General features: G+C 48.5%; 10 protein-coding genes across 10 annotated transcripts; 3 read left to right on the top strand and 7 right to left on the bottom strand.

Moving 5' to 3' along the window:
* Positions 1 to 11: 11 nt before the first annotated feature.
* FTJAE_3224 (het domain protein) lies at positions 12 to 1913 on the bottom strand (the record flags this gene model as incomplete). The annotated part of the gene is made up of 1 exon (XM_037349499.1): positions 12 to 1913. The coding sequence occupies one exon, from the start codon at positions 1911 to 1913 to the stop codon at positions 12 to 14; it is 1902 nt and encodes a 633-aa protein (XP_037209616.1).
* Positions 1914 to 2172: 259 nt separating this feature from the next.
* Positions 2173 to 8962, bottom strand: FTJAE_3223 (hydantoinase b oxoprolinase; the record flags this gene model as incomplete). Its single annotated transcript, XM_037349498.1, has 9 exons — positions 2173 to 2785; positions 2899 to 3452; positions 3555 to 3935; positions 3994 to 7214; positions 7267 to 7497; positions 8100 to 8210; positions 8260 to 8475; positions 8528 to 8812; positions 8860 to 8962. The coding sequence occupies 9 exons, from the start codon at positions 8960 to 8962 to the stop codon at positions 2173 to 2175; spliced, it is 5715 nt and encodes a 1904-aa protein (XP_037209615.1).
* A 398-nt stretch (positions 8963 to 9360) lies between these two features.
* FTJAE_3222 (major facilitator superfamily transporter) lies at positions 9361 to 11035 on the top strand (the record flags this gene model as incomplete). Its single annotated transcript, XM_037349497.1, has 4 exons — positions 9361 to 9618; positions 9664 to 10167; positions 10217 to 10419; positions 10471 to 11035. 4 exons carry the CDS (start codon positions 9361 to 9363, stop codon positions 11033 to 11035), a joined length of 1530 nt encoding a protein of 509 aa, XP_037209614.1.
* Positions 11036 to 11864: 829 nt separating this feature from the next.
* FTJAE_3221 (formate transport) lies at positions 11865 to 12946 on the bottom strand (the record flags this gene model as incomplete). Its single annotated transcript, XM_037349496.1, has 3 exons — positions 11865 to 12418; positions 12470 to 12590; positions 12641 to 12946. The coding sequence occupies 3 exons, from the start codon at positions 12944 to 12946 to the stop codon at positions 11865 to 11867; spliced, it is 981 nt and encodes a 326-aa protein (XP_037209613.1).
* A 2560-nt stretch (positions 12947 to 15506) lies between these two features.
* Positions 15507 to 16172, top strand: FTJAE_3220 (uncharacterized protein; the record flags this gene model as incomplete). Its single annotated transcript, XM_037349495.1, has 2 exons — positions 15507 to 15907; positions 15956 to 16172. The coding sequence occupies 2 exons, from the start codon at positions 15507 to 15509 to the stop codon at positions 16170 to 16172; spliced, it is 618 nt and encodes a 205-aa protein (XP_037209612.1).
* A 431-nt stretch (positions 16173 to 16603) lies between these two features.
* Positions 16604 to 17368, bottom strand: FTJAE_3219 (uncharacterized protein; the record flags this gene model as incomplete). Its single annotated transcript, XM_037349493.1, has 1 exon — positions 16604 to 17368. The coding sequence occupies one exon, from the start codon at positions 17366 to 17368 to the stop codon at positions 16604 to 16606; it is 765 nt and encodes a 254-aa protein (XP_037209611.1).
* Positions 17369 to 17434: 66 nt separating this feature from the next.
* FTJAE_3218 (uncharacterized protein) lies at positions 17435 to 18160 on the bottom strand (the record flags this gene model as incomplete). Its single annotated transcript, XM_037349492.1, has 1 exon — positions 17435 to 18160. One exon carries the CDS (start codon positions 18158 to 18160, stop codon positions 17435 to 17437), a length of 726 nt encoding a protein of 241 aa, XP_037209610.1.
* Positions 18161 to 18443: 283 nt separating this feature from the next.
* FTJAE_3217 (tartrate transporter) lies at positions 18444 to 20184 on the bottom strand (the record flags this gene model as incomplete). Its single annotated transcript, XM_037349491.1, has 6 exons — positions 18444 to 19034; positions 19084 to 19342; positions 19390 to 19645; positions 19703 to 19787; positions 19844 to 19929; positions 19998 to 20184. 6 exons carry the CDS (start codon positions 20182 to 20184, stop codon positions 18444 to 18446), a joined length of 1464 nt encoding a protein of 487 aa, XP_037209609.1.
* A 1138-nt stretch (positions 20185 to 21322) lies between these two features.
* FTJAE_3216 (Benzoylformate decarboxylase) lies at positions 21323 to 24708 on the top strand (the record flags this gene model as incomplete). Its single annotated transcript, XM_037349490.1, has 4 exons — positions 21323 to 21387; positions 21436 to 21801; positions 21848 to 23210; positions 23947 to 24708. The coding sequence occupies 4 exons, from the start codon at positions 21323 to 21325 to the stop codon at positions 24706 to 24708; spliced, it is 2556 nt and encodes an 851-aa protein (XP_037209608.1).
* A 356-nt stretch (positions 24709 to 25064) lies between these two features.
* FTJAE_3215 (oxidoreductase) lies at positions 25065 to 26093 on the bottom strand (the record flags this gene model as incomplete). Its single annotated transcript, XM_037349489.1, has 1 exon — positions 25065 to 26093. One exon carries the CDS (start codon positions 26091 to 26093, stop codon positions 25065 to 25067), a length of 1029 nt encoding a protein of 342 aa, XP_037209607.1.
* Between the last annotated feature and the right edge of the window lie 338 nt (positions 26094 to 26431).

Below are 26431 nucleotides of genomic sequence, written 5' to 3'. Positions count from 1 at the left end.
CAAGTACCGTATCAATCGTAAGCTTCTCCATCAGATGAATCTCGGCCATAGTGCTGCAAGATCCCCCTTGATGCCTTGTTTTCTGTGTCTGGTTGCAAGCGTAACTCTTCCATCATCTGCCCTCTATCGAAGATAATCTGCGTGAGCCCAACGAACCGATCTTTCGCTCGTATCCTAGGATTACTTGCAACCTTCTGCACCGTAACCAAGGTATCACCGTAGAAATCAGCATCGGGAAACGTAGAGAAATCGACGGCTTCCAAGTCGGCATCCTCGGTTGGTGACCAATTTGGAATCACCTTGCCTCTTGGCTCGAAACCCGTCCTTCCTTTATCCTCCTGTGCATTGTTGGACAGGAAGATAGCAACGAATTGTGGAGGCTTCGATCCTTTCTTCTTAAAGACGACTAAAGCAGAGTAGAAGTCCGTCTTGCCTTCCTCAAACAATTCATCATCAGGATCTTGGGGATAGCTTATGTGGCCACGGCGTGGCATTATTAGCGGCAGCAAAGGAGGTGTGTCCGATGACCATGCGGAATCAGATTCATGGTCGCTGGGGAAGATACCGTATAGACGATAGCCTGCTGTTCCTCGGGGAAAGCAGAGTAGGAACGGACTTCCTGCTTCACGCGGCTGCCATGACGGGACTGACAGGATGGTCGCATATGGCTTCTTGATCAGAATACCTCTCTGCATTGCTGCTGATATTGTGTCCACGTAATCAGAAGGTTCTTCTGAAGTAACGGATCCATGCTTGTCTCCTTTGAAAAGAGGTTGCTCTTCTTCGCGAAACATTATGTTGTCCTTCCGAGCCATCTTCACAGGGAAAAAGGTTTGAGGCCAGATCAACCGTAGATACCGCTGGGACTCGCCAGCTCCCTTCCGAAGAAGTGGTATCCATATCCGCGATACGTGACGCGTTGTCGTAGTACTCATAGTCTCAATGTCCCAACAGTCAAGCACACCAAATACGAAATTAGGAACCAAAGTAGGCACAATGGGTAGAGTGATCTGCAATCCAGTATTGGTCAGATGAAATGAGTAGGAATGATCTCCTGGCGTGTAATGTCTTTGCAGCTGCGGTGAGCTACTAATAACCACGGACTGTGACTTGTCGAACTCCCAAGGAGAGCGAGGTAAGAAATCGACATATTGCAGCCGGGATGCAAAGAAGCTATGATCTGCATACTTGTGAATGATCTCTCCGAGTAGTCTAGTGAACGCTTCAAAACCTTCACCATACACCAGAGGCATGGAGATATCGAAGAGTCCGAGGAGAGAGTATGCCTGGTCCTCGATACGCGTCGTTGAGCGGTTTGAAGCCCAAGCCATTCTTTGTGCAACGCTGTATCTCCGTAATGGGTGTGCTTTAGATAGCCTACCCTTGAGGAGACAAGACCAAGGAATCCCTGTGATCTCGGTAATGCAGGGGGCCAGCTCTGACTTTGTCGCTATCAGAGTCCAGTTGCTGGAGAAGAAACTGACATTTGGCGGTGCGATGAGTTCCTGGAGAGTCCAACCTCTCGTGAACCATCTTGCATTCCTAAATGCACTGTCCGGTTTGGTGCATTCGTCCAAGGCCATTGCAGGGACATCCTCAAGATAGACATAGCAGACAGCGGATCTCCGATACCATCTGAACATTGAATTGATAGCCTCGGATAGTTCTGCCGAACTGCTCTTGTCAATGCAGTTAGTGTCTACCCAGACGTGGGTAAGTTGGTCCTTGGAAGCTTGAGTGCAGGCCCAGATGATCTTTTGGAACCCGGGCTTGAAGCGACGGTTCTTACGATCGGCCCAGTCTTGCAGTGAGACTTCACCGTCGCCCCATGTATGCGAAAGGATAGCGTATTCTGGAATAGAGACATCGAAGAATTCCTCTACCTCGAGAGTTGTGGTATTGATGAGTCGCATTTTGGCTCTTTGATGGCTGGAAGTTTGAGTATTGATGAAAGGTGAGATATTATTAATGTCCTCAGTAAATAAGCCGACCCGTGACCCTGACTTGTGGCTCAGCGTGATTGGTTGTGTCAGCACAGCCACTAGGCTTAGACACAAGAACGTCAACCTACTATACAATATATGAATAAGTACTCTTAAATGCTTCTTTTCTATACGATATCCAGGATTGAGTTAAAACCAAGACTTCTAGAAGTAACATTAACAAGCCATACTATACTTTCTTTCTATCGTTATCCCGGCTCATGCATAGCAATCCCTCAAGTGCTGTTAATGGCTGCCCGTTATTTACTCTAAGAATATTATCCTCTTCAATTCTCTCGAATCCATCAGTCTCGATCTCTTTGTAGGTAGTTGTAACCTCTTTTTCGTTGAGCATAGGCTGTAACCAAGTCCATGTACCTACAGGAGGTGCTGGGACCGCCATCCTCGGCTTGGCTATCTCTTCTCCTGAACCCCTGACTTGACTTTGTTGCACGATAGCTGTGTCTGTAGGTGACGACACAGGCTTTCCCAAAGTAGGGTCGAGGCTTAGAACGGGCCCCGTAGGGAAGAATACGTCCATTTTTTCAAGAGCTTTCTTGATAGTCCATGGAGGTATCTCAAGAGCCTTTGTCGGCAGAAGACCAGCAGTCCTCATGTGGAAGGGAGTGTATGGGTTGATGATGGCGGTGAAGATGCTCAGAGACTTGGATGTCTCCTTTCGGAATTCAGAAGACATGCGGTCCACTGTGCCGGAGTTCAAGGCATCCTCAGGCTCAACGAACAGAGATCGTGTAAGTTCCAATGGATCCGCGTACTGCGGCTGGAGGAAGGGGTAGTTCTGGCTTGTGATTTCTTTCATGTTGTTATTAGAGGCTATTACCTTTGATTGCGGGAAATAGGTATAACAAGTTGAGAAATCAGGCTTTCTCGACGTTGCGGAAGAGGGCATAAATACCCCACCATCCCATCATCTCTGTGTTCCACGTCACCAAAGATGCAAGGGAACTTGTAATCTTGCAGTGCAATCTGTGGAAGAGCATCATTGATGGTAGACTGGTTTTCCCTTGGCTTCTGAGCAAGCTCAAGCGAGACACCAAAATCCACAAGAGCAAGGCATCTCCCGGTGATGGACGCAAGGCTCTCCGAGTATGATGGGTCCATATCTTTGGAGAAAGCGAGTGACTCCCCAATCATGTGGATGAATGCCTTTAAGTATTCTGGGTCTTGACGAAACACGTCCATGAGCTCCTGCAACCGTCGTATGTCCACAGAATCCACGGAAAATGATTCCAGATCCGGGGGCTTTTCAAAAGGCTGCCACCTCAAAGGTATGTCTGTTCCTGTGGACCCGCCGAGTAGAATTTGGCCATAGGACTTGCCGTTGGGGAGGAAGAACTGGACGCCGTAGCTAGCATAGTTGACCAATACCCAACCCCAGACCGGGTTTTCCCCTTGTTCGTAAATGGGCCGGTAAGGCTCGTCTAGAGGTAGAGGCTCGCCAAATACGTCCTTATCAGTGACGAATAGATAGCCAATTATTACCTGCTTAAATAAATACATATTTTACCCTCAAGTAAAAGCCTTATGGAGGTTATCAAACTGTAGGTCTACCACTTCATCGCCTGGCGTTCCATAACCGCCCCCTCCCGGCGTATTGACCTGAATATACTCCCCAGGCTCAAGTTGAACAATTGCCTTGCCACCGAGATTGATTGCTTCCAACTCATGAACCTCGTTGAACTTGAACGCAAGGTTCTTGCCCTTTTGGCCACCATGGCCCCCAGCCATTCCGTAAGGTCTATACACTCGCCGATCACTCAAGATGCTGAACTTGAGATTTGCACGAGCCTCAATTTCGCGAACGATGCCATCACCTCCACGCCATCGACCGCTTCCCCCGCTGCCCTCTCGGATGCCATATCTTCGTACAAGGACGGCAGTGCGCTTCTCTATTACTTCACTATCGGTTTGACGAGTGTTTGTAGAGTGAACCTAAATACCGTGGGTTAACAATCCAACACACGCGCGAAAGAACCAAAGCAGGACTTACATGCACGCCGCTCTCCCCGTTATAGCCTTCACCAGCACCAACGCCTCCGCCAATCGACTCTCCATAATTCCAGCCCGGTTCAATCTCACCCGTCAATAGATTCTTGCCTCCCATGCCCCAACCCAGAGCATTTGCGCAACCTTGACTGGCGCCGAAGCGACCGAAAGCACGGAGGACTAAGTCAATTACTCGCTGGCTTGCTAGAGTTGAACCGCAGATGGCCACTGTCGGTGTGGGATCAAGGATAGAGCCAGCAGGCACGCGGATATCGCATGGTGCTAGACAACCCTCGTTCAAGGGGATGTCAAGATTGACCAGGCATCTTATGCTGTAGATAATTGCCGAGTGAGTGATAGAGATGGGACAGTTATAGTTTCCCCACAACTGGGGACCTGAGCCAGCGAAGTCATATATCGCACTGCCTGTGTTCTTGTCGATACTGATCCTGACTTTCATGGCAGTCCCGTCATCCAGATAATCTGTCGCTGATAGAGGACCTGGATGCTCTTGAGCCAGTTTCTTAAAGAACTCCCTTACTGCTAGCTCTGAATTATGTTGAATACCTGTCATGTACTTGTGCACCACCTCTAGCGAGTACTCATTGCATAGGTTTTGAAGGAGGGTTATCCCACGTTGGTTTGCTGAGGTTTGTGCTTTGAGGTCTGAGATGTTGTCTTGTATACGGCGTGTTGCGCTGCATCCAGGATAAGTACCAACTTTCTCAAAAGCGGCCCGGACCTCGCTTTCAAGGAACTCGCCGCTGCTGACGATCTTCATGGAGGATACGATTATACCTTCCTCCCATAGAGACCGCGACTCGGGCATCATACTGGTGATACCCATACCACCGATATCGGTATGATGGCCCCGGGACGCAACGTAGAAAGCAATCCGGTCTCCGACGAAAACAGGAGTAACCACTGTCAAGTCAGGTAGGTGTGTCCCACCCCAAGAGGGATGGTTCGTTAGGAGAACGTCTCCGGGCTTCAGCCTTCCGTTCCAGTGGCGGTGCTGAGCTTGGACGGCAAATTGCATACTTCCGAGGTGGATAGGGATGTGAGGAGCGTTGGCGACGAGTTTGCCTTCAGGAGAAAAGATGGCGCAGGAAAAGTCGAGGCGCTCTTTGATGCTGCTTGAGATGGATGTTCGCTGGAGGGTGTTGCCCATTTGCTCGGCGATGGCCATGAAGCGGTGCGCGAACACGGATAGTTGGATGGGACTCAGGGTTTCTTTCGATGTAGATAAGGTCCCGGAAAAAGGCATGGGAGAATGCTCTTCAGAAAGTGTCCTTTCCAAAATAACATAGTTAGCCAGAACATGTGCCTCGAAGAGGGGTTCAACAAGGATCGTCTGTGTCTCGTCAATGATGATTGCCGGGCCGTTGATAAGACTTCCCTCAGGAACATCGCACAGTCTGAAAACTCTTGTATCCTGCCACGAGCCATCAAGGTATACCTTCTGCCTCGCGGTATAGTCGGAGAACACCGTCCGTTTACTCGAAGCTAACTCTTTGGATGCTGACGTCTCATGACTCAGTGCGCCAGTGCTTCCCGAGCCTCTAACTTTAACAGATTCGATGATTATAGGTCTATTCATAGAAAAGGCAAATTCGCGTAGATGCATGGCCGTGAAAGCTGCGGCATAGTCGCCATCAGCTGGTTTAGAGATGGAGAGATTCGTGTCAGTGCCAAAGTACTTCAACACAAGTACCTCATCGAAGACCAAACTCTGCTCTGAAGCTTTTTGGCACACCAATTCTTCAATTACTTTGCTCTTCAGTGCTGATAAGAGGGTTTCCACCCCTACCATGGCTTTTTCATCGAGCTCGGCTGCGAAGGGCTCTAATACCTCATGCTGAAGCTCTGCATGCGCGATACCATGTGCTGAGAGCAACGATGACAGTTTGTGTATGACCACACGATTTATGCCGAGCTTATCAGCAATAGCGCAGGCATGCTGGCCACCTGCACCACCAAAGCTTACGAGATCGTGGCTCTCAGGAGCGAAGCCTCTAGCCTCTGTTGCGTTTCGAATAGGTCGACTCATCGTCTCGTTCGCTATGTTCAAGAAGCCTAATGCTACTTCCTCGGGTGTGAGGTTCTGAGACGTCTGTCTGTTGAAGTCTCGTGTGATATGCTCAAAGCTATGACTCACGACCTCGATGTCCAGCTCTTGATCTCCAGACTCTCCAAAGATGGCAGGGAATGACGAGAGTACGAGTCGTCCGAGGAACAGATTGGCGTCTGTAACCGTCAGAGGACCTCCCTTTCTATAGCATGCAGGACCGGGGTGCGCTCCAGCAGACTCCGGCCCAACTGCTAACAGTCCATTCCGTGCAAACAAGACGGATCCACCTCCCGCAGCAACAGTTGCAATATTGAGCATGGATAGGTTGATAGTTCGGCCGGCAATCGTCGTCTGTTGGAGAAAATCGTATTTTCCATCATATCTCGAGACATCAGTGCTTGTACCACCCATGTCGAATCCAATAACAGGTGTTCTCTCATCAACGTCGAAACATTTTGCTGTACCCACAACACCACCAGCTGATCCGCTCAAGAGTGCCTCATTTCCTCGAAACTTATCAGATTGCTTAAGACCACCGTCAGAGCACATGAAATCTACCCTCTGAGGGGGTCTCTTGAAACCTGCTTCGAAATTGTCGATATATCGTCTGATGATGGGGTACAAGTAGGCTTCTGAACAAGTGGAGTTGCTTCTCCTGAGAAAGTTGATCACTGGGCTGGACTCGGAGGAGATAGTGACGAATGTAAAACCAACGTCCTTTGCGATACGAGCTACCATATTCTCGTGATCTGGAAAGAGGTAGGCATGCATGAAGCATACTGCCAGCGATGTGTAGCCTTCTTCGTGCAGCGCTTCGAGCTGTTGTCGAACGACTCTTTCATCGGGTCTCTTGAGGATTCGAATAACTTCACCGCTTGGAGTTCTGACCAAGTCCGGATCGCCCTCTATGTTGGCTGTTGATTTCTTGTGAGGGTTTAGATCGTAGTCTTCTATGGTGATTCTCTCATCAACCTCCACAACAGTAGAGTGCAGGGCGGCTGGTTTGCGGATCTCCAGGTTGAATAGTTCAGGACGAGACTGGTCTCCAATAACACAGACGTCTTTGAAGCCTTTGGTAGTTACAAAGGCGAACCTTTCACCATTGCCCGTGAGTAGGGCATTTGTTGCAACCGTGGTCCCGATACGGCATGATGCTATGATGTCTATTAGTCCCAAGAAAGAAAGCACCGAGGCCGCCAAGCTTACCTATTCTTGAAGCATCAAGCTTCTCACCAACCGAGATCACCCTTCCCGTGTACTTTTCTAAGACTCTTCGGAGTGCCTCAGTTGGTGCATCAAGGTAATTGGAAGGGTCTTCTGATAACAACTTGAAAATGAATGGTTTGTCTCCATCTGCGCCTGTAGCGATAACGTCACAGAAAGTGCCGCCCCTATCGATCGAAACACGAATATCGCCCGTCATACTGACTTTGGTTCCTTAAACCTTGCGGCATATGCACATAATGCCCTCCAATTCTGGGTTTTGTATCGCTGATTGAAACAACATGCTTGAATAAGGAAGGCCCATTATTTCCCAGATGGCGCCATCATCCATGGGGGGATCTACGTCGATGATCGCCCTGGCCCCGACGTGTTTTTCCCAATGAAGGAAATTTTCTTCAAATCGCTCCTCTTCCGAACTGGCCTCCGCCGATCGCTTTGCCATTCCCCCTGTCGCGTTATCAATAGCATAATCGTTGGTTTCATTTGCAAGGCGTCTTATCATGGCCAACTAAACAACATATTGGATATCACCAAGCTACGCGTAATCATAAAGGACGCAGTTCTATTGCAGTAAATATTTGTACACAAGATGGTCGATGACCATAGCTTAGTTCAGATTAGATTACTCCGTAGTCCTGTAATTTCAGAAACTGCCTAATTCTGGAAATGACCAAGTCTGTTTTTTCAATATGCACGCTATGATTTGCACCAGGAACCACGAGCAATTCCGCATCCCTGATCCGATCAGCAATTAATGTCGAGTTATCTAAGCCTGTCAGTACATGAGCACTCAATAAACCAATTGATAGACTAACCTGGTGGACAAATCCAGTCTTGGTCGCCAACGACAACTAGAGTCTTTGCCTGAATGCTACCCAATTGGTCGACGTAATCAAAGTACTTTTCGTTCTCGGAATAAAGATCATCTATACTGTCAGTGTCATGCTACATGATAACACGGCACATGTAACATACTGTGAGACTCCGCGACATAAACTGTATCTCGGCAAGCCTTGAGCCCGGCATTTGCATCATAATCTTCCCGGTACAAGGGCATCATAGCAAAATGGACTAGTCTAAAATCTTCGTCGTCGTCATAGGCGCCAAAGACCTTGTCTCGCAGCATCTCCTTAGAGAAGCTGGGTACTTTGCTGATTCTGGCTTCAAGGGTCTTAATGGCGCCATCTTCATCTGTAAGACTTGTAAGAATAGGAGGCTCAAACTAAATAGTTATGAGACTTACGATGATGCGAAGCTGCAGTCCCTCGCAGGATCAAGTACGAGACTTTGGATGGATAGGTTATGGCATATTGCTGCGCCAGAAACCCTCCGAAACTTCCACCACAGATAATGACTTTGTCATCAGGTCCTGAGAAATACTGCCGTACAGCCTCAACGTCGTCGACGATCTGTTTAAAAGTATACGGCTTGGTACGGGAGCTTTGGCCGTGCCCCCGGAAGTCAAACGAAAGCACGCGGATTCTATCATTGAGGCGACTGTATACTTTGTAGTCGGACCTATGATCACCTAGCATTATCAGACGTATAACCTCGGCTCAAGTCATCAGAACTTACCCATTCCTCTTCCGCCATGGAGAGTAATCATTAACGGCGCATCTTTGGGTCCGCTCAGCTCATAAGCGAGCTGAGCTCCATTTGCAGTGATGAATTCAACCATTTTCCCCTTCTTGAAGACTTAGTCAAGGGTACAAATCACAAGAGAAGAATAATCAGCAGACGTCCTTCCCTCAAAGTCAGGATCATAGAAGCGATCAAAGCGGACCAGGATGATCCGAGCCTGAGCAACTGGCTTGGTTCACCGATCTTCAGCAAGCGGATTTCCCCCGACCGAGAGCGAATTTGCCTCTTTCGGTAATGATTGCGGCCTCAGTGCGCGAATAACACAGGGTTCGCCGAAGCACGCAATTGCCTATCTAATGGCAAATTGTATGGTTGATGAGACTTGATGCTACATGAAAGAAATACTGAAATATCGATGCCCCCACTGAAGTTTCTTCCATATCGATTCCGCGTCCTCTCCCAGCGTTCACAACCATTCCATGGCAAATCGTCACAATGGCTAGTCAGGCATTTGGTGATAATTCCATTAATACAGCACCCTCAACCCCTGCTATCGATATCAAGAATCGTGCTTCCATCACTTCTGGACCTGCACCTGCAAGCTTCAAGAACAATGATATTGCGACGGCGGCTAACAAAAGAAGATGGTTCAGCTGGCATGAGCCTGGGACTTCACCACAGGAAAAGAGGCTCATTTTCAAGCTCGATTGGTTCATGTTGAGTTTCGCATGTTTGATGTTTTTCATCAAGCAGGTAGGTACTATCTTTCCAGTCAATGCACTATACTAATCACAGCAGCTCGACCAAAACAATATTTCCAATGCTTATGTATCGGGAATGGCGGATGAACTTGGCTTTGGCCCTGGAAACGAACTCTCGTGGATGAACACCTATTTCTCTATTGGAACGATCCTTGGCGGTCTGGTATCCAACTTGATCATCACTGTTTTACGTCCTCGAATTTGGCTCTCGAGCTGCCTCTTAACCTGGTCCGTCTTCGTCCTGGCTCTGTTTAAATGTAACCACGCCTATCAATTCTATGTGCTTCGGTTCTTTATCGGTGCATTTGAGTCTGCCGCTTGGCCTGGAGTTATGTACTGCTTAGGCTCCTGGTATCGCAAGAGCGAGCTAGCGCGTCGAAGCGGGCTCTTCGTCATGAGCGGTGTTATCGGCCAGATGTTCTCTGGATATCTACAAGCTGCTCTATTTACTGGCATGCATGGAAAAGGTGGCATGTCCGCCTGGCGATGGTTATTTGTCTTCGATTTCATCCTTGCTATCCCAGTTGCGGCCTATGGATTCGTGAGTTCTCATTCTCATTCTTATCACCATTCCTTGCTGACATGCTCAGATCACCTTTCCTGATACTCCACATACTACAAAGGGCTTCTATTTCAATGAATGGGAAAGGGAAAGGGCCCGCCAGCGCATCGAAGAGGAGGGCCGCAAGCCTGTGGGGAAAATGGACTGGAGTGTTGTACGTCGAATCTTTGGCTCGTGGCAAGTCTATTCATTCACAGCAGCATACTCTTTCTGGACTTTGACATGTGGAAGGTAAGACAACTCATATTTTCCTTGTACATTCGGTGTCTGATGCAAAAGCAGCTACGTGATGCAATACTTCGGAATCTACTTGAAAAAGACCGGCTGGTACACGGTACCCGAAATCAACAACATTCCAACCTGTATCGGCGCCGTCAACTTTGTAGTCATGGTATCAACGGGATACATCGCCGATAAGCTTGGTGGACGTGCTCTAGTCTGTGGCGTTGTAGGGTGCTGGATGATTCTCAATTACTCCATTCTCACAGCTTGGGACGTTCCTCACAAACTTCGGATGGCGGCTTTCATCATGCACGGCTGCTACGGCTGCTTCACACCTCTGATTGCAGGATGGGCCAACGAGGCTTGTGGTGGCGATCAACAGAAGCGTGCTTTTGTACTCAGCTTCATGGTTTCTGTTGGATCTGCGGTGGTTATTCCCTTCCAACAGATCCAGATGGCATCTGGCGAGGCTCCTGAGTTTTCAAAGACGCATGGATGGGGCAGTGCGCTAGCCTGGGTTGTGGCTTTGACACTCTGGACTGGTGTCGGTCTACCACTGGTGCAACGATGGAGGCAGAAGGAGGTTCTAGTGACCAACCGAGAGGATGAAGTGACTGAGGTCTAGGTATTGTTTCATAGTCTCATACCCAAATTAAGAGTCCGACTGAACATGGGCATCATATCTAGCAACTAAGATAAAAGCTCGGCATTTAATAGATCATGGTCCGTTGTATCTTGAGTTAGTACACGAAGTATAGTATATGAGATCCATGAATCACGGGGGCCGAATAGCCTAGACCTACGTACTACTGTCTTAATGCCGAATCCTTGGTTATTTGTTCCAGAATATTTAAATCGGCCAGGGGAGGACTTGGCGGGGTGACTCCGTGGAGATGCCTCGACGGATGTGGAGAAATATGGTCTCCCCGCGGAGATGCAAAACTCTGTCCCTGACAATGCCACCCACGCCATAACATGACAGCTCGTTCTGATCTGATGTAAGACCATTCGATTATACCTCGTAGAAGACTTGAACAGCTGCTGATCTCATCGGGCCGTTGTTGAGTTGAGGCGCTGGCTGCATTGTACGCCAGCAGGCTTCACCTCTTACCAAGACATGTGCCATGCGATATTATCAGGCGAAGCAATTTTGCGAAGGGTCACAGGGAATGTCTGATGGGTATAAGCCAACATTGCTCTGATGCTCAGTTCTGGGAACAACGGATGGTACACTGTCGCGATATCCGTGCTAGTGAGTCCGCCCCTCCCGCGCCTAGAGCTTCGTTACCGCAGCAGAATAAGAGTTGGGAATCCCCATTAGGTTTAATCAGTTGCAGAGAGGCTCATGGTAAAGAAATATGGTCAATAGTTCAAATTCGTATTTAATAAGTAGCGGTACTCTAGGTCTAAAGAATCATAACAATTTCATATCCATCATTCCATCCTCAAATGTCTTACTTTGCAAGAACGCTGGCTGGTACTGAAACGGGCGCTGACTCAATCCTACTCTCCTCATCGGTGACATTACCCTTATTTCTGTTGGCAAGGAAGTGCATGTGCATGTGAGAGTCCACTTGGGGACCCTGGTACTCAACACCATCAACCTTGACGGGATCCTCGCCAAACAAGTACATGTACCAATAGTACACGCCGACAAACATGCCACCGCCAATAATGTTGCCAACCGTAGCTGGGATCATACCCTTCCAAATGTACAACCCGACGGTAAGATCGGGTGTCTTGAGCCAGATGGCGAGAGACATATAAAACATGTTGGCGACAACGTGCTCGAGGCCGAGGACAACGAAGGCGAAGATGGGCCACCACATGCCGATGACCTTGGAAGCTAGGTCCTTGGCTTGGATACCAAGGAAGACGGCGAGGCATACAAGCCAGTTGCACCCGATGGCTTTGAGGAAGATTTGATGGACTTGCGGCGATATTTGTTTTTTGCTGGCGAAAGACATGACGACTTCTTTGTATGGTGATGCATCAAAGACTCCGCCATCTAAGGAAATGTTAATTGCGACTTTAGCAATGAGTGTATGCCATGACTTACATCCCATAATGATAGACATGACAAATAGCGATCCTGCAAGATTGCCGAGAAAGCAAAGGATCCAATGCAGCAGCATCTTCCGAATCGGAAGCCGACCTTGCAGCACAGCAGTCAAGGTAAACTAAAACCCCATCAGCCACAATAATACAGGAAAGCATCGAACTAGCTTACCATAGTAGTCGCAGTCAACAAGTCCGCACCCGTAAGCACAACAAGCACTAAACCCAGAGGGAAAACACCAGCGCCAAAGAGCTTTACCAACCCGGGCGCGTTCTCAGTGTACCAGGGTGCTGTCATGGCACACAGCGAGACGCCACAGCCAAAGCCAAGAAGACAGCCCGCGTAGACGGCGGAGAGGAAGACCTTGTCGGGACGCATGTTGCCTCTCTTTACGCCAGAGCGAGAAACAAGCTCAATTGTTTCTTGGGGCGTGTATGCCGCCAGGTTGGAGATGCTCACCACGAGTGGGCTGCTCATGATGGATTGATGTAACGTGATCAACTTTTGTTGCAGTATATAATTGAAGAATTGTCTTGAAAGCTTGATGGGTCAGTGAGGCAATAAGAGCCTTTTATTCAGACTTGATCAACACTATGCAAGCTTATCGCAGACTCAAGTCCGTCTAGGCCCTGCCCAGTCAGGAGAGCTATGGATTCTTATCGGCATGAGATCATAGGCTATCAGACTGATGGTAAGATGGTTTATCGCTGTCATTTACAAACCCAAGCCCCAGCAACGAAAAAGACTCACTGCTAGACCCAGCGATCTCGGCCAGTCTCCACCATCAGAGCATGTTGGGAGTCGAAAATCCTGCTGTTTCAGGGCTATTGACTTCTCGACAGTGGATGCTAAGACTACGCAGGTATAGCATTGGCTATCCGGTCCTATCAGGCTGTGTTTTAGGAAGCTGTTATCCACTTTCTTACTTCTGGTCAGTGGCCTGACTTGCAGAATAGTTTAGGCCCTTGTACTCCGTAGTGTGCCGAAATTGACCACCGATGCGCTGGAACGGGGCAGAGCCGCAGGAGCCCCCCACTGCTCTATGTAGAACTTAATCTTTGGGTACCGTCCCGGCGGGCTCGGGTCATTTCTCACCTTGAGAGAAAAGGGCGGGAGTGATGGGACGATTTGGGTTTACCTTGGGCTGACCGACTCTCACCGCCCTAGGATCAATTGAGCAGAACCAATTACAGTATTCAAATTACCGATTTTCGCGGCAATAATTCATGTCCTAAGCAGACCTTGGCTTTTGCGCGCTAATCCTGGCTACCAGTCCAGGGTCTATCTGCACCTTACATGGCGTTGCTAGAACGTCCCTACAATTGATCGTGACAAGTGAACAAGTCGCCCATCCCACGCCGCGAATGCCTACAAAATGTTGAAATGGCGCTCTTGCGGCCGAATATAATGTTGAAATTTCTGCTGTTTGCGGCTAATGTCGGTCGTGGATCTCCTCGTTTTGCGGGCCGCGGACGCCGCAAGTCAGATCATTTTCTGGAGATCGGAATAAAAGATGGGGTTTAGCGGCTGTTGGGAACTGCGTGTGATGCATCTCCAGAAATGGCGGAGGTGCAGGGTAACGATATTATCCATAAGATCTTCAAGGCTTTGTAATGACTGAGAAAGTAGTTATCTATTAATGTGTAATGACGCAGTGGAATGGTGTCCTGTCGGGATACTTAGAAATGTGACGGGAATCTCATCTGATGTTGTGACTGGCTCTCTAGCTATTGCTTGGTAGAAAAGGGTAGGCGTCATTAAATGACTGAGCCAACTCTTGGGACAGCAGGTTGGAGGATAGTATGTTACTTGCGGTAGGCAACGGATAAAAGGGTTAAAAAGGGCTTGTGAAGTTGTGATAGCTCTGGTTCAGTTAGCCTGGACTGTTCGTAAGACCCAGCCATAACGACGTAGGACGATGGCATAGGCGAGGCAAAAGGAGGAGACGAATGATACAGATGTTTGAAATGTCGCACGACAGAGTACCCGTCGGTGGCACTGGGTAAATTATCATGCGGGCATTCAAGGTAAAGGAGCCGTGGATACCATATCTAATTTGGGGTCGCATATGCAGGTTGAAGCCATATACCTGTTGACCAATGAGATAAGTTATCCTTGAATAAGAAAATGTTATCTGCTATGTATTTTAAGCTTGTTGCTGATTCTAAACGCTCAATCCAAAGGTCGCGGCCAACAGAGTCATGAAGATGCTGTCCATTGGCCAACTTAATCAGCTGAACTTTGACGAGCAGCTGACAGCCAACCATTTACCGCCCAACCCAAAACGAGAGATACATATGCAAGAGAATATTCAGCCGCACCTAAAGATGAAAATAAGGACTCGCAATTGGAAACGAAAACATGTCAGTCGAGTTTCGTTTGGCGGTTGTGACGAACTTCTAAGTGGATGACGCAAATGCCGGTTGCTGCAGTTCGCTTCCATTCTCAGTTGAGGCAACGGCGACCTCAAATGAGAACAAGGTATTTATTTCGTGGCTTGAAGATCGGCAATGTCGGCGTGACTGTCTTCGGTAGACCTGAGACGCTTGGCGTGGCTGTGTGACGGCGAGAAGGGAGTAATATTGAGTTGAAGACGCATATGATAATGTGGACTTGACATTTGACAAGTTGAAGTTGCGGTAGGTGAGAGGAAGTAGAAAATAGATTAGGACTTGAGAAACACGTCAGCGATACTTTGTTTTGGGGAATGGTGTCCGAACTTTAGATCCGATGGATCGTTATGACAGAGAAGGAGACGCGCACACCTGCTAACTGCAATATGCGGTCCCATGCTCTCCTTGATGATATTATCGTTGAAATCAGCCTCGCGGCCTGCCAAGGTGACCATACATGAGTGTCTTCGAAGGTCTAGAACAATATTGAGGTTTATGCCTACGTATTAATACATACGTCACTTCGCGTCGAGAGACGTTCGTGAAAAGGATATAAAGGCGCTGTCGCGCCGTCCAAAATGTCAATCACAATCAACTCTACAACCCAAACTACCATCATTCAACACTCTGATTAATCTCATACAATGGAAGCCTACTACCCCTCCCAACACACCTCGTCCCCCCAATTTCCTCTCTCTCAGGCCCCGGACTGCCCTCTATGCCCCAACACGCCTAAACGCAGCAGAGTTGATGCCGCAAGAGGCGCTACTGCTGGTCGTCCCTACTACTACTGTCAAGCTGGCCATAAACGTCGCTTTATCACTTGGGATGACATGCTGGGCATTTCCTCCAACAACCCCCGATGTCGATGTGGTCATCACAGTCGACGAAATGAAGGCAATGGACCTGTGCCAAGTGCTTGGTACAACTGCTCTTCGCGACGATGTTCCTTCAATCAGAACATCGAGGACGATGAGACTGATGAGTCTCTCCACTCTAGTCCTTCGAGCTGGAAGGGTAGTACCGCTTCCTACACTACTGCCGGGTATGTAGCACATTGGGATCATAGGACCGGCGATCTAACAGCGTGCAGTTCAGCCTACAGTGGACACAGCAGAAAGGTTTCCACCGGAGAGAACGACAGCGCGCTTCTTGACAAGATGAATGCCATGAGTGTCAAGATTGAGGAGCTCGAGACTAACCTTGCTTCTCGGCAGTCAGCCAACGCAAGGTCTTTCGACGACAACTGTTCTGTGCATGGACATGGACGCCGCTCACTGTTCCGAGGTCGACGCTGCATCTGTGCTTAGGGTTGGCATCTTGGTCCCTCTTTTTGCTCCTGTTTTCTTTGTCTTGCCATTTATCTTGTCACTTTCCTTGGATATCTTACCGCAACGCCACATTCCCTTTGTAGTTCTACTATCGGATACTGCGTTACCCGAATGATTGTACGGGGCGGTGCACCCTAGATTACGCGCTGGTAGCTAATACTAACACCATTCATTTGATTGTCAGTCGCGAATGAATGTTTGTTATGCCAGATTATGAAAGCTTTTCTCGAATTCAAATCAACTTGTGAATCAAAGGAAGTATATGAAATCGGCGACACTGGACATATGTTAGACTTTTGTGATAGGCTCAAATTACAGGTCGCGGTTGCGCTCTGATATTGAAGCTCTTTTGACGGCACAGGTCTGAGCGAGAGGTCAATGCCTTATGCGAGAACAATGGACTGTAAGTACTAGACTGACGTGACCCTGCCGTGATACAGTTCGTCTTGCATCGGATCAAGAAGATCTACTAGCGTCCCTTTACCCTCCAGAACCTCCAAAATCTGATCCTCTACAAATGGATTTTCCCCGTGGCGATAGACGTAGTCCATAGCCGCATGACTCAAGTCTATAGCAGCGCCATCAATCAACAATTCATTCTCAACAACTAATACAATAAGCTTTGGCCGATTGCCCGCCGGCCTCTCTCTCCACCCTGAATTGCAGCGCATATCCTGTAGTAGATCCCTGTAAGTTCCCTCACCGGGAAGGAAGCTGAGGAAACTTAGCTCCAGCGACTCGAGTGACGATGGAAGTATAGAAATAAAGGCCATGACATCTTTCTGTCTGACAAAAGACCGAGAGAGCGCAAAGCGACGTATATTAGGCCACGCGTTGATGGGAAACATGCTCTGCAGAGGCATACCGTTCTGCGCGGACTCCACAAACTGGTGCCATATTCTGTGTTGAAGGGGAATGCGAGTATCAAAGCGAAGATCCTGCAAGTTCGTCGCTTTACTCAAAGCTCCGAAGAGGTGGCCTGAACGAAAAGAAGGCCAGTTGTGTTTGGACTCTTCACCGCAAGCGAATGATAACTCCAAGCGTCTGAGCGGAGGGTGACTTAGAATAGTGACAAGGTCGCGATACTCCTCGCTCACTGGATTGTCAAAGATCTGGCAATTGATTCCTGTCCAAAACTGCCGACCTTCCGCAACGAACTCGGAGAGGCCAAACATCGGATTCTCACGAATGTGTTGGGCGATCTCTTTCGCGATGACACAACATCCACGCCATTCTTGTTTCTATGTTTCATCCCAAGGGGTAAGGGAGTAGTCTCCCAGTAGGTCTGGTTTGGGCCAGCAACGCTCCAGAGGGTATATCAGGCCTTTGGGGAAAGATCTGATAGTAGGCGTGGGATATAATGGTCTTCCAAGAATGCCGTGAGCAGCAGGACTCAGAGTAACTCTTTTCAGGTTTGGAAAGTGCGAAAGACCATATCTTAAAGCGTCAGCGTCGCGACCTGACGCAAGCACTTCATCTTGCTGCGATTTAAGCTTGCAATACACTTCCCATGACTCACGCATGGTACAGCGAGTCTTGAAAGCTTCCTTGACGTGAGGGATATAATCATTCTCACCCTCCTTAGCTTCAATGCCTCTGACGATGGAATTATAAACCTCTCTGAACCAGTAGAGTGGAGTTGTGGGGTCATGATATTCTTCGATTATATCTGAAGACCATCTTCTCAAAGAATGATCAAAGCGCGAGTCATCGTAGATCATCTCTGTGACTTTGAACCGAAAGATATCGTGGTTCGCTATCAAGGTGAAGACCTCAATGTCAAGCGGATTAGCCGATATGAATACGCGGTTGAAGCGTGGGTGAGAGATGTTCCCGAGATAAGAGCATGTTAGGCGGAGATTCTTGATATCAGCGTTTGGTAGGGTGTTGATGACTTGGTACATAATCTCGGAATGGAGACGCTTGAGAAGACCGAGATTGCGGCGACTTTGATCATGTGAGTCCATTATGATAGATGTCGTGTCATCAAGTGTATAAAGATAAAGGCAAGTATGAGTTGAAATGAGCTCAATCCTTGCTCGGCTAATTTCCTGAGGTTTAGCATGGAGAGGGGGATTACGAAGCCTGAAGCACTCCAAAGAGTGGGTGGTGGGATTGACACGTGACAACAGCATAACTAACTATACTTGGTAGATATATACAAATCATGGGTATGATACCGACTCAGAATAATATGATGCTGTCTGATCAGTGATGCATCAAAGTAAAGCATCCTTGCATTCTCTTCATCTAAGTAGCATATCTCCAGTGAGGATGGTCGTCGCCCAAGTTATCAGCATCTGCAGCCTGAAGTCTATGATCCCTCTCCCCACGATCCCTCTTCTTATTCTCCCTGATCGCAAGGAAGTAGAAGGCAGTGCAAGAAATACCACAAATCCAAACCATACCAAGACTAACTCCCAGTCCAGTCCAGTACTCGGGAGCCTCACGTGTAAGATAGACATTCGAAGCGACGATGCCACCAAGATTGCCAAAGCCAACCTGCGAAGCTGAGGCGATGGAGCGTTTGTAGTGCCCGCCCATGGTGTTGGACAACCATCCGAGAATGACGGGCTGTGTGATGTAGCCACCTGTGACGAGAAGGAAGAGCGAAAAGTATCGTGCTCCAGTGGGGACTTGGTGTTGAAGGAGAAGAAGTATGTAGCCGATGCTGGCCATGACGACACCAATCATCGTGAAACCGTAGCGGTGACGCATACGGTCGGCGAGGTATGCGGATGAAAGACAGCCAATTGTTGCAACGACGTAGACTGGGATAGTAAGGAGTTGTGCACGCTCGGCGGCGTAGCCCATCTCTCGGAGGATGGTAGGGATGAAGAACTACAAGAGTCAGCGCGGCTGCTATTATCAGGGTAGGCTGCCGTCTTACCGAGCCAGCGTATCCGTTGTTAACAATACCAAAGTATGCCAAAGTGCCGAGATAAATCTTCCAGTCGGTCAAGATCCTCTTCCAAGCTGCCTTGTTGAGATGGTCCATCCTGGCATCACCAGCATCATCAGCCAGTCGGGCGACAAGTCTAGATCGTTCTTCATCGTTGAGGAACGAAGCTGTCTCTGGCCAATCGGGGATCCACCATTTGGAAATGACACCGGCAACCACAGTGAGAAGGCCCTCGAGGATGAAGATCCTATACATAATTAGCAGATTATTGCCTGAGGGGAAATCGGGACTTACCAGCGCCATGCTTCAAGGCCACCGACATCATGCATCTTGGCAATAGCGAACGCCAAAAGGCCAGAAAAGGCGCCCGCCAGGATAGCGGCACTGAAGAACAGGGACATGCGCCATTGAACCTCGTAGCGTCTGTAGTACATGCTGATAAGATAGACACAGCCCGGGACGATTCCAGCTTCGAAGAAGCCGAGGAGTGCGCGGCAAGCGATAAGGCCGTGTACGTTTTTGACGAGGCCCATCCCGATAGTTGAGATGCCTAAGGTAGTTATGCGGTCAGCGACTGGTTAAGCGCAGTTGGAGTGCTCTCACATACCCCAGAGAACGGTGATTCCCCCTAGCCAGAGAGAAGGCGATATTCTCTTGATTATGATGTTGGATGGGACTTCGAAGATGATGTACTGCAAAGTTCGAGTCAGAATCTGCTATGCTTGCATCGGGGGATCGATCGACGTACAGGGATGAAGAAGACGAAGAGAGCCATGTTGTAATCGGAACCAGTCATCTTGAGATCTTGCGTCATTCCTTGGATCTTTGCGTTGCCTAAATTCGAAGATCATCTTATCAGCTTCAGCCCTTCCAAGCAATGTTGTCACGTCAAGGCGACATACCGATGTTGGTTCTATCCATAAAGGAAAGGAAATAGATGACCATCAGGGGAGGAAGCAATCGAACGTCACACTTGCGCAAAAGCTTCTTGGTAGCCTCCGACTCCTCAGGTGTCTGCTCCACGGCAGACGCACCACCCTTAAGGGAGGCATGGTCATACGCAGCTTTCTCGTTGGCGAGGTCAGCCATGATGGAAGATTAGAGTGTGAATTGAGTAGTGCTGAGCTGAGCTGAGCTGTGCGGTGATGCGGATTGAACAGGGTGGTGCATGGCGTGCCTTCTTATGGAAATGAGCGGCCTGCTTGTTACTTCAGTAGGTCTTGGATCCTGGGGGTTGGCACTGGACGAAAGGGATCTAGATCGACGCTCTCAAGAGGTATAGCCCAGTGCGGGGTGTGGAGGACTGGGGATGCTCCCCCGCGTGATGGAACTGTAATCCCGGGGTAGCGAGATCATAGACGACACAGTATGATCATGAAAGGGTTGCATGGAATATGTCATTATGGATCGGATCCGAGAAACAGAGACATGTCATTGTTGGCCTGTAATTCCAAATACCTAGTAACCGATAAACCGATACAGCACGTTTTGACAGACCGGGTCATTCCCGAAGGTGCAGGATGCAGGAATGGGAGTTACCGCCAAGGTTAACCGACGGGGCCTGGACCTCCATGTGACTTTCTCCCTGGCTATTGACTCGGATCTAGCTAGCCAGCACGGCCTTGTCAGTCGGGAATACTACCTAGTGCTTCTTGGTTCCTGTCTATGAATATGTAAAGCAACGAGATTGACTGGACAAGCATGCATCGGTTAGCGAAAACTCCCTGCGTTTTCTCGCTTAGTCTATTGGAGGCTGCACTATCAAATCTTGGTTTGGATCCCTCAGGCACAAGCCAGATTTTCGGGTTGCTTCCTGATGATGCTGCTGATTTGAACCATGCGGAAATTCCAAAATTACCAACTCGACTCACTCTTCATGTAGAGGAATAGCTAGCTCGTGATCGTGGTGATAAATCTATACAATGATGCTCACTGCAGAGTCCAGTAATACTATAGTAACAGATATGGCTCCGTAAAAAGTGTTACAGTTGAATAGTACTCATTTCCTAGCTTGCTTCTACGGCCGTAAATCGGGGTCTGTCGTGTTCCCGGAAGCGGGGATTACGCTTCCACTGCCGAAGTCAGTTGCCAGAGCCGATCCCCCGCTCGGGAACCAACCGTGACTGGGGAACTCCTCTTCGGATAGATCCCGCACCGCAACATTAAACGAAAAGAAAGACCTCATGAAATTGGCCCAAATTACATAAACCACTTTATCTGTATCAACATGAGATTAGAAGCTCAAACCACAGAATCAGATCGTACAGATCCTGCCTCAGCAAAGCCCAGCATGTACGTAACTCACCAAAAATTGCACTACGCATGACTAACGTAGCGCAGGTACACTACATCCTTCGCCTTTTTTGAGGCCCTGGTCGAGGCAGGCGTCAAGAACTGCTTCGTCAATCTGGGGTCTGACCATCCTAGTATTCTTGAGGCTATGGTCAGAGGCCAGCGGGAATTGAAAGATAAATTTCCCAGGATCATCACGTGTCCGAATGAAATGGTTGCGCTGTCCATGGCGGATGGATACGCGAGATTGAGTGGCGAGGCGCAATGTGTTATTGTGCATGTTGACGTGGGGACTTCTGCTCTCGCGGCTGCTATTCATAACGCTGCTATGGGAAGAGCGCCGGTTTTGATCTTTGCTGGTCTTTCGCCTTATTCTATTGAGGGAGAACTTCTCGGTTCGAGGACTGAGTTTATGTGAGTCCATTCTTCAGCCTTGCGGAACTTGACTAATGCCTGTAAGCCACTGGATTCAAGATGTGCCGGATCAGAAGCAAATTGTGTCTCAATACTGCCGATACGTCGGCGAGATCAAGACTGGTAAAAACGTCAAGCAAATGGTCCGTCGTGCCCTCCAACTCGCGACAAGCCATCCCCAAGGACCCTCATATCTCATGGGCGCCCGCGAAGTCATGGAAGAAACAATTGAGCCATACACCATCAACTCCGCCTTCTGGAAACCCGTCGCGCCCGCAGCCCTGCCCCAACCCGCCGTGCAAGAAATCGCAGAAGCCTTGGTCAACGCCTCCGACCCGCTGGTTATCGTCGGTTTCACAGGTCGAAACCACGCCGCTGTTGAACCGCTCGTCGCTCTGGCGAATACTATCAAGGGCTTGAGGGTTCTTGATACGGGATGCTCGGATATGTGCTTCCCTGCTGATCATCCTGGATGGCTAGGTATGAAGTATGGCGTTGACTCGGCGATTCAGAACGCAGATGTTTTTCTTATTCTGGACTGTGATGTCCCGTGGATTAACAAGCTTTGCAAACCGAAGAATGACGCGAGGATCTTTCATCTTGACGTTGATCCGTTGAAGGAGTCAATGTTGGTGTTTTATATCGATGCTGAGCAGCGATATCGTGTTGATGCGGAGACGTCACTGCGACAGATTACAGATTATCTCAGAGCATCGCTATCTGAGAAACTTGCGACCGCTGAGTTTGACCGTCGGGAACAAGCTCTTCAAAAGTCTTATACAGAGCGCATTCAAGCTCTTGATGCAAAGGCCAAGCCTCTTGATTCAGGAAAGCTCACAACAGACTACGTCTGCTCTACTCTACGGGCCAAGCTACCCGAAGACACAATCTGGGCCGTCGAGGCCATCACAAACATGATCGCAGTCGCAGACCAAATCCGCGCTACCATCCCCGGCCAATGGATCCACTGCGGCGGCGGCGGTCTCGGCTGGTCTGGCGGTGGAGCACTAGGCATAAAACTCGCCGCCGACGCAGCAGACGCTCTCGTCCCCAACAAGCGCAAACGCTATGTTGTACAAATCGTAGGCGACGGATCATACATGTTCTCCGTACCTTCAAGCGTATACTGGATTTCCGCTCGCTATGGCATTCCTGTTTTGACTATTGTGTTGAACAACCTTGGGTGGAATGCGCCGAAGAGATCGATGTTGCTGGTTCATCCTGATGGACCTGCTTCGAGGGCGACGAATGAGGAGTTGAATATCTCGTTTGCGCCGAGTCCGGATTATGCGGGTATCGCCAAGGCTGCGAGCAATGGGGTGATTTTCGGTGCGAGGGTTGCTGACATCTCAGAGTTTCAGAGTGCGTTGGCTGGTGCGGTTGAGAGCTTGGACAGAGGCGTGTCTGCTGTGTTAGACGTGGCGATTTAACAACGAAGTTCATTATTATATACAAGTAAGAATACATAACACAAGTCCTGTATTAAAGGCTTTCCCTGCTACAGAAGTAGATATTTAAAACCTGTAGGATAAGCTTCTGAGGAGTTAAATCAAGCCAGTTGCCTTTTCTCTTATATAGAGGGCTAACTATTATATTTTAGCTGGCGACTTTTAATGCCTAACATTTCTAACCTATAATTTCTTTTTCTTTACTTTTAAGAGCTAAATATATAATTAATAGTATAAAATAGAGAGCAGCTATATGTTTTTAGTATTTATAAAGAGTAAATATTAGGCTTTGCCTATATAGCCACTGTAGTTATCCCTGAATTACATTATGTAAACCTCGGAAGCTATTTACTCCGTCTCGAAATAAGGGCCAACCACAGCAGGGTAACGAGACACCAGGTACATAGGATGATCTGACTGGTGCCACGGGCGAAGAGAGGGGTAGCTGAAAAGTCGAGATAAGCAGGTAGCTACACGAACCCGTGATTTTGCCACTCTTCCTGCGGGGTTATCTCCCACGTATAGACAAACATCAACATTTATTCATCTTCTAACTTAGCAATTGGCGAGATAACAACAGCCAGCACCTATGTGAAAACCCCTATTACATGTCTGATTCTTTCCACCTAACTAAGCTTAATGTCTGGAATATATGCTTATAAAAGACATTCTGAGTTATAAAGCTAACGATCGGCAGCCTATGACTACCAGCGGCCCCGTGAGCTTCTTCGGTCTCTCTGGCGAACTTCGAAACGCCATATACAAAATCATATTACTGCAATCCGAGCCTGTCGATCCTTGGCTTAGATGTGGCTTACAGGTCCTAACGGGACTTTTTCGCGTCAGCAAGACAGTCCACCACGAAGCCAGTCTCCTGTTCTACAGCCAGAATTGCTTCGACTTTGCTGGACGCGATCCTGAGACTATAGCTTCCTTCCTCCGGCAAATCGGTACCCGTAACGCAAGCTCTATTCGCCATATCATCATCGACTTCCCAGAATTTATCCATTTAGACCCTGGTGATATCACTATCGATGAGGAAAGTGTTGAGATCCTCGGAAATATACTGAGCAGTTGCACTAGCTTAAGCACGCTTAGGACGTCCTTACATAGCACATGGAATATGGAGGTTAGGCTCGACAATCTAGACCACGACAGCATTGCCACCGAGGCGCTGCATCTTGTCAACACTCACTTTAGAGCTATTCCTTCTTTACCAGAGATCATTCTTGAGGTATATGAGGATGGGACGCGTGACAGTCTCAGAAGGAAGATGAAGAGTTGTGGATGGGTACTAAGCGAAAATCCCAATGAGGAAGAGGAGTACTGGGACAGAAGGCTTAGTGATATTGACTCCGACGATTATGGCTATGGCTATGACGATGACAACAACAGCTATGATGACGACGATTACGATATTGACAACGATAGCGATTTTTGGAGAAGGGCGGCAGACTAAATTGTATATGCTTCTCTGATGTGTTATTTGCAGTTGGGACTTGTGGCTGAGAGCTTAAATCAGCAGACAGAACTTCGTATATGTTTCTCGAATTGAGTCTAATAACCCTACTAGTCAATTATAAATTCAATTGATCAATCGTAGGCCAGACTGAGTGGTCATTCACGAACGCTTTTGTCTTTCGCGGCGGCCAAACCTTCCTGTAAAGCTCCGTGGATTTTCCAGTCTGGGGGCTGGTAACATATTCTTAGGATAAGAATGAAATGTCACGACAGGTCTTTTTCTTGACAATAGATAGATAGATACTCTACTCTACTCTAATATACAATGCTTTCGCAGCTGTGACAGCGGATGATCTAAACCTTCAAGACAAACTTCTCACCACTTGCACCAGCTCTAAGAAGATTCAGCACCTCCTGTGTCGATTCCAATCCGCCGTCGATGACACGAGACCTAGGCGCAGGTTTGATCCTCCCATCCTCGAGAGCCTTGGACAACCAGCCGCCGAAAATCCATCTTGCTACATCTGGATAATTGGCAGTGAAGCCCACGCAGTTGGTGTGATGTCCTTCAATACCAGCTGGCAGCGACGTTTCCTCCGGCCACGGAAACAGCGCAGTAGCCTTGCATCCGGTTGTTAGGTCAGCCGCAGTCAGTATCTCCGCGACCGAACCGAAGGAGCTGCCTTCTGCTCTAGCATCGATAGCGCCGCGAATCTTTGTTCCGGAAGCTTTCAAAGCTTGAGAGATCTTTTGTGCGACTTGCGGGTCACGATAGTCCCATGCCTCTACTGCACCCAATGTCTTGAGCCACTCGTGATGCTTTGGACTAGCAGTCACGTAGACACTCCATCCCAGCGTGTGTGCTATTTGCACTGCTGAGACACCAACCGCCGAAGCACCACTCCAAACCAGAATCACTAAATCTTCTTCAGCAGTCTTCTGACGCATTGGCAGTCCGAGACCGTCAAACAGCGCTATAGCGGCAGTGAGTATACCAACGGGAAGTACAGAACCCTCCTCAAAGCTGATGTTGCCGGGTAAGTGAGTTGCCGCCACTTCATCAAGAAGGGTATAGGTTTGAAAGGCTGCTTTGTCGATGTTTTCGCTTATAACACCCAGCGCAAACCCGATGACGCGATCGCCGGGTTTGAAGCGTGTTACACCTGGTCCCACGGATACTACGACACCGCTGAGATCACTACCAAGTACAGCTGGAAAGTTGGCAGAGAGGCCGAGGGCTTGGATCTTCCAGTCTGAAGGGTTTGCAGCGACGGCGGTATTGCGGACCAGTAGTTCGCCTTCTTTGGGAACTGGGACAGGGCGTTGTTTGATAGTGAGCTGACCTTGTTTGACGGGTAGGACTGCGGCGACATTGGGTTCCATAGTATAAGACATGGTGTTTAACAGGATATTGACGAGACTCGAAGACAATGGATCACTGTTAATACTGATTGCGCAAGTAGGTGTTATAAAATGGAAACTGCTGAAAGGGCAAGGGCTGTACATTAATTTATATTGAACAGTAGCGAATACATCTATACTTCTCGGGGTAATTTGTCATATTGTTAGTTTATTGACTATATCATGGTTGGTATCATCTTAAGCTTGTCGTCGACGTTCGTCCGATACTCGACCGAATGACAAAGCAAAATCCATTGGATCCAAAGCCCAAATGATTGGTTCTACAAGTCAAGTAGGCAAGTATTTGCGAGAGTGGATCG

Source organism: Fusarium tjaetaba (assembly GCF_013396195.1).
Source record: "Fusarium tjaetaba strain NRRL 66243 chromosome Unknown NRRL66243_c0000063, whole genome shotgun sequence".
In the NCBI taxonomy this organism is placed as follows: Eukaryota; Fungi; Ascomycota; class Sordariomycetes; order Hypocreales; family Nectriaceae; genus Fusarium; species Fusarium tjaetaba.
Note: the sequence above shows the minus strand (reverse complement) of the source record. Positions and strands in the feature narration are given on the sequence as shown.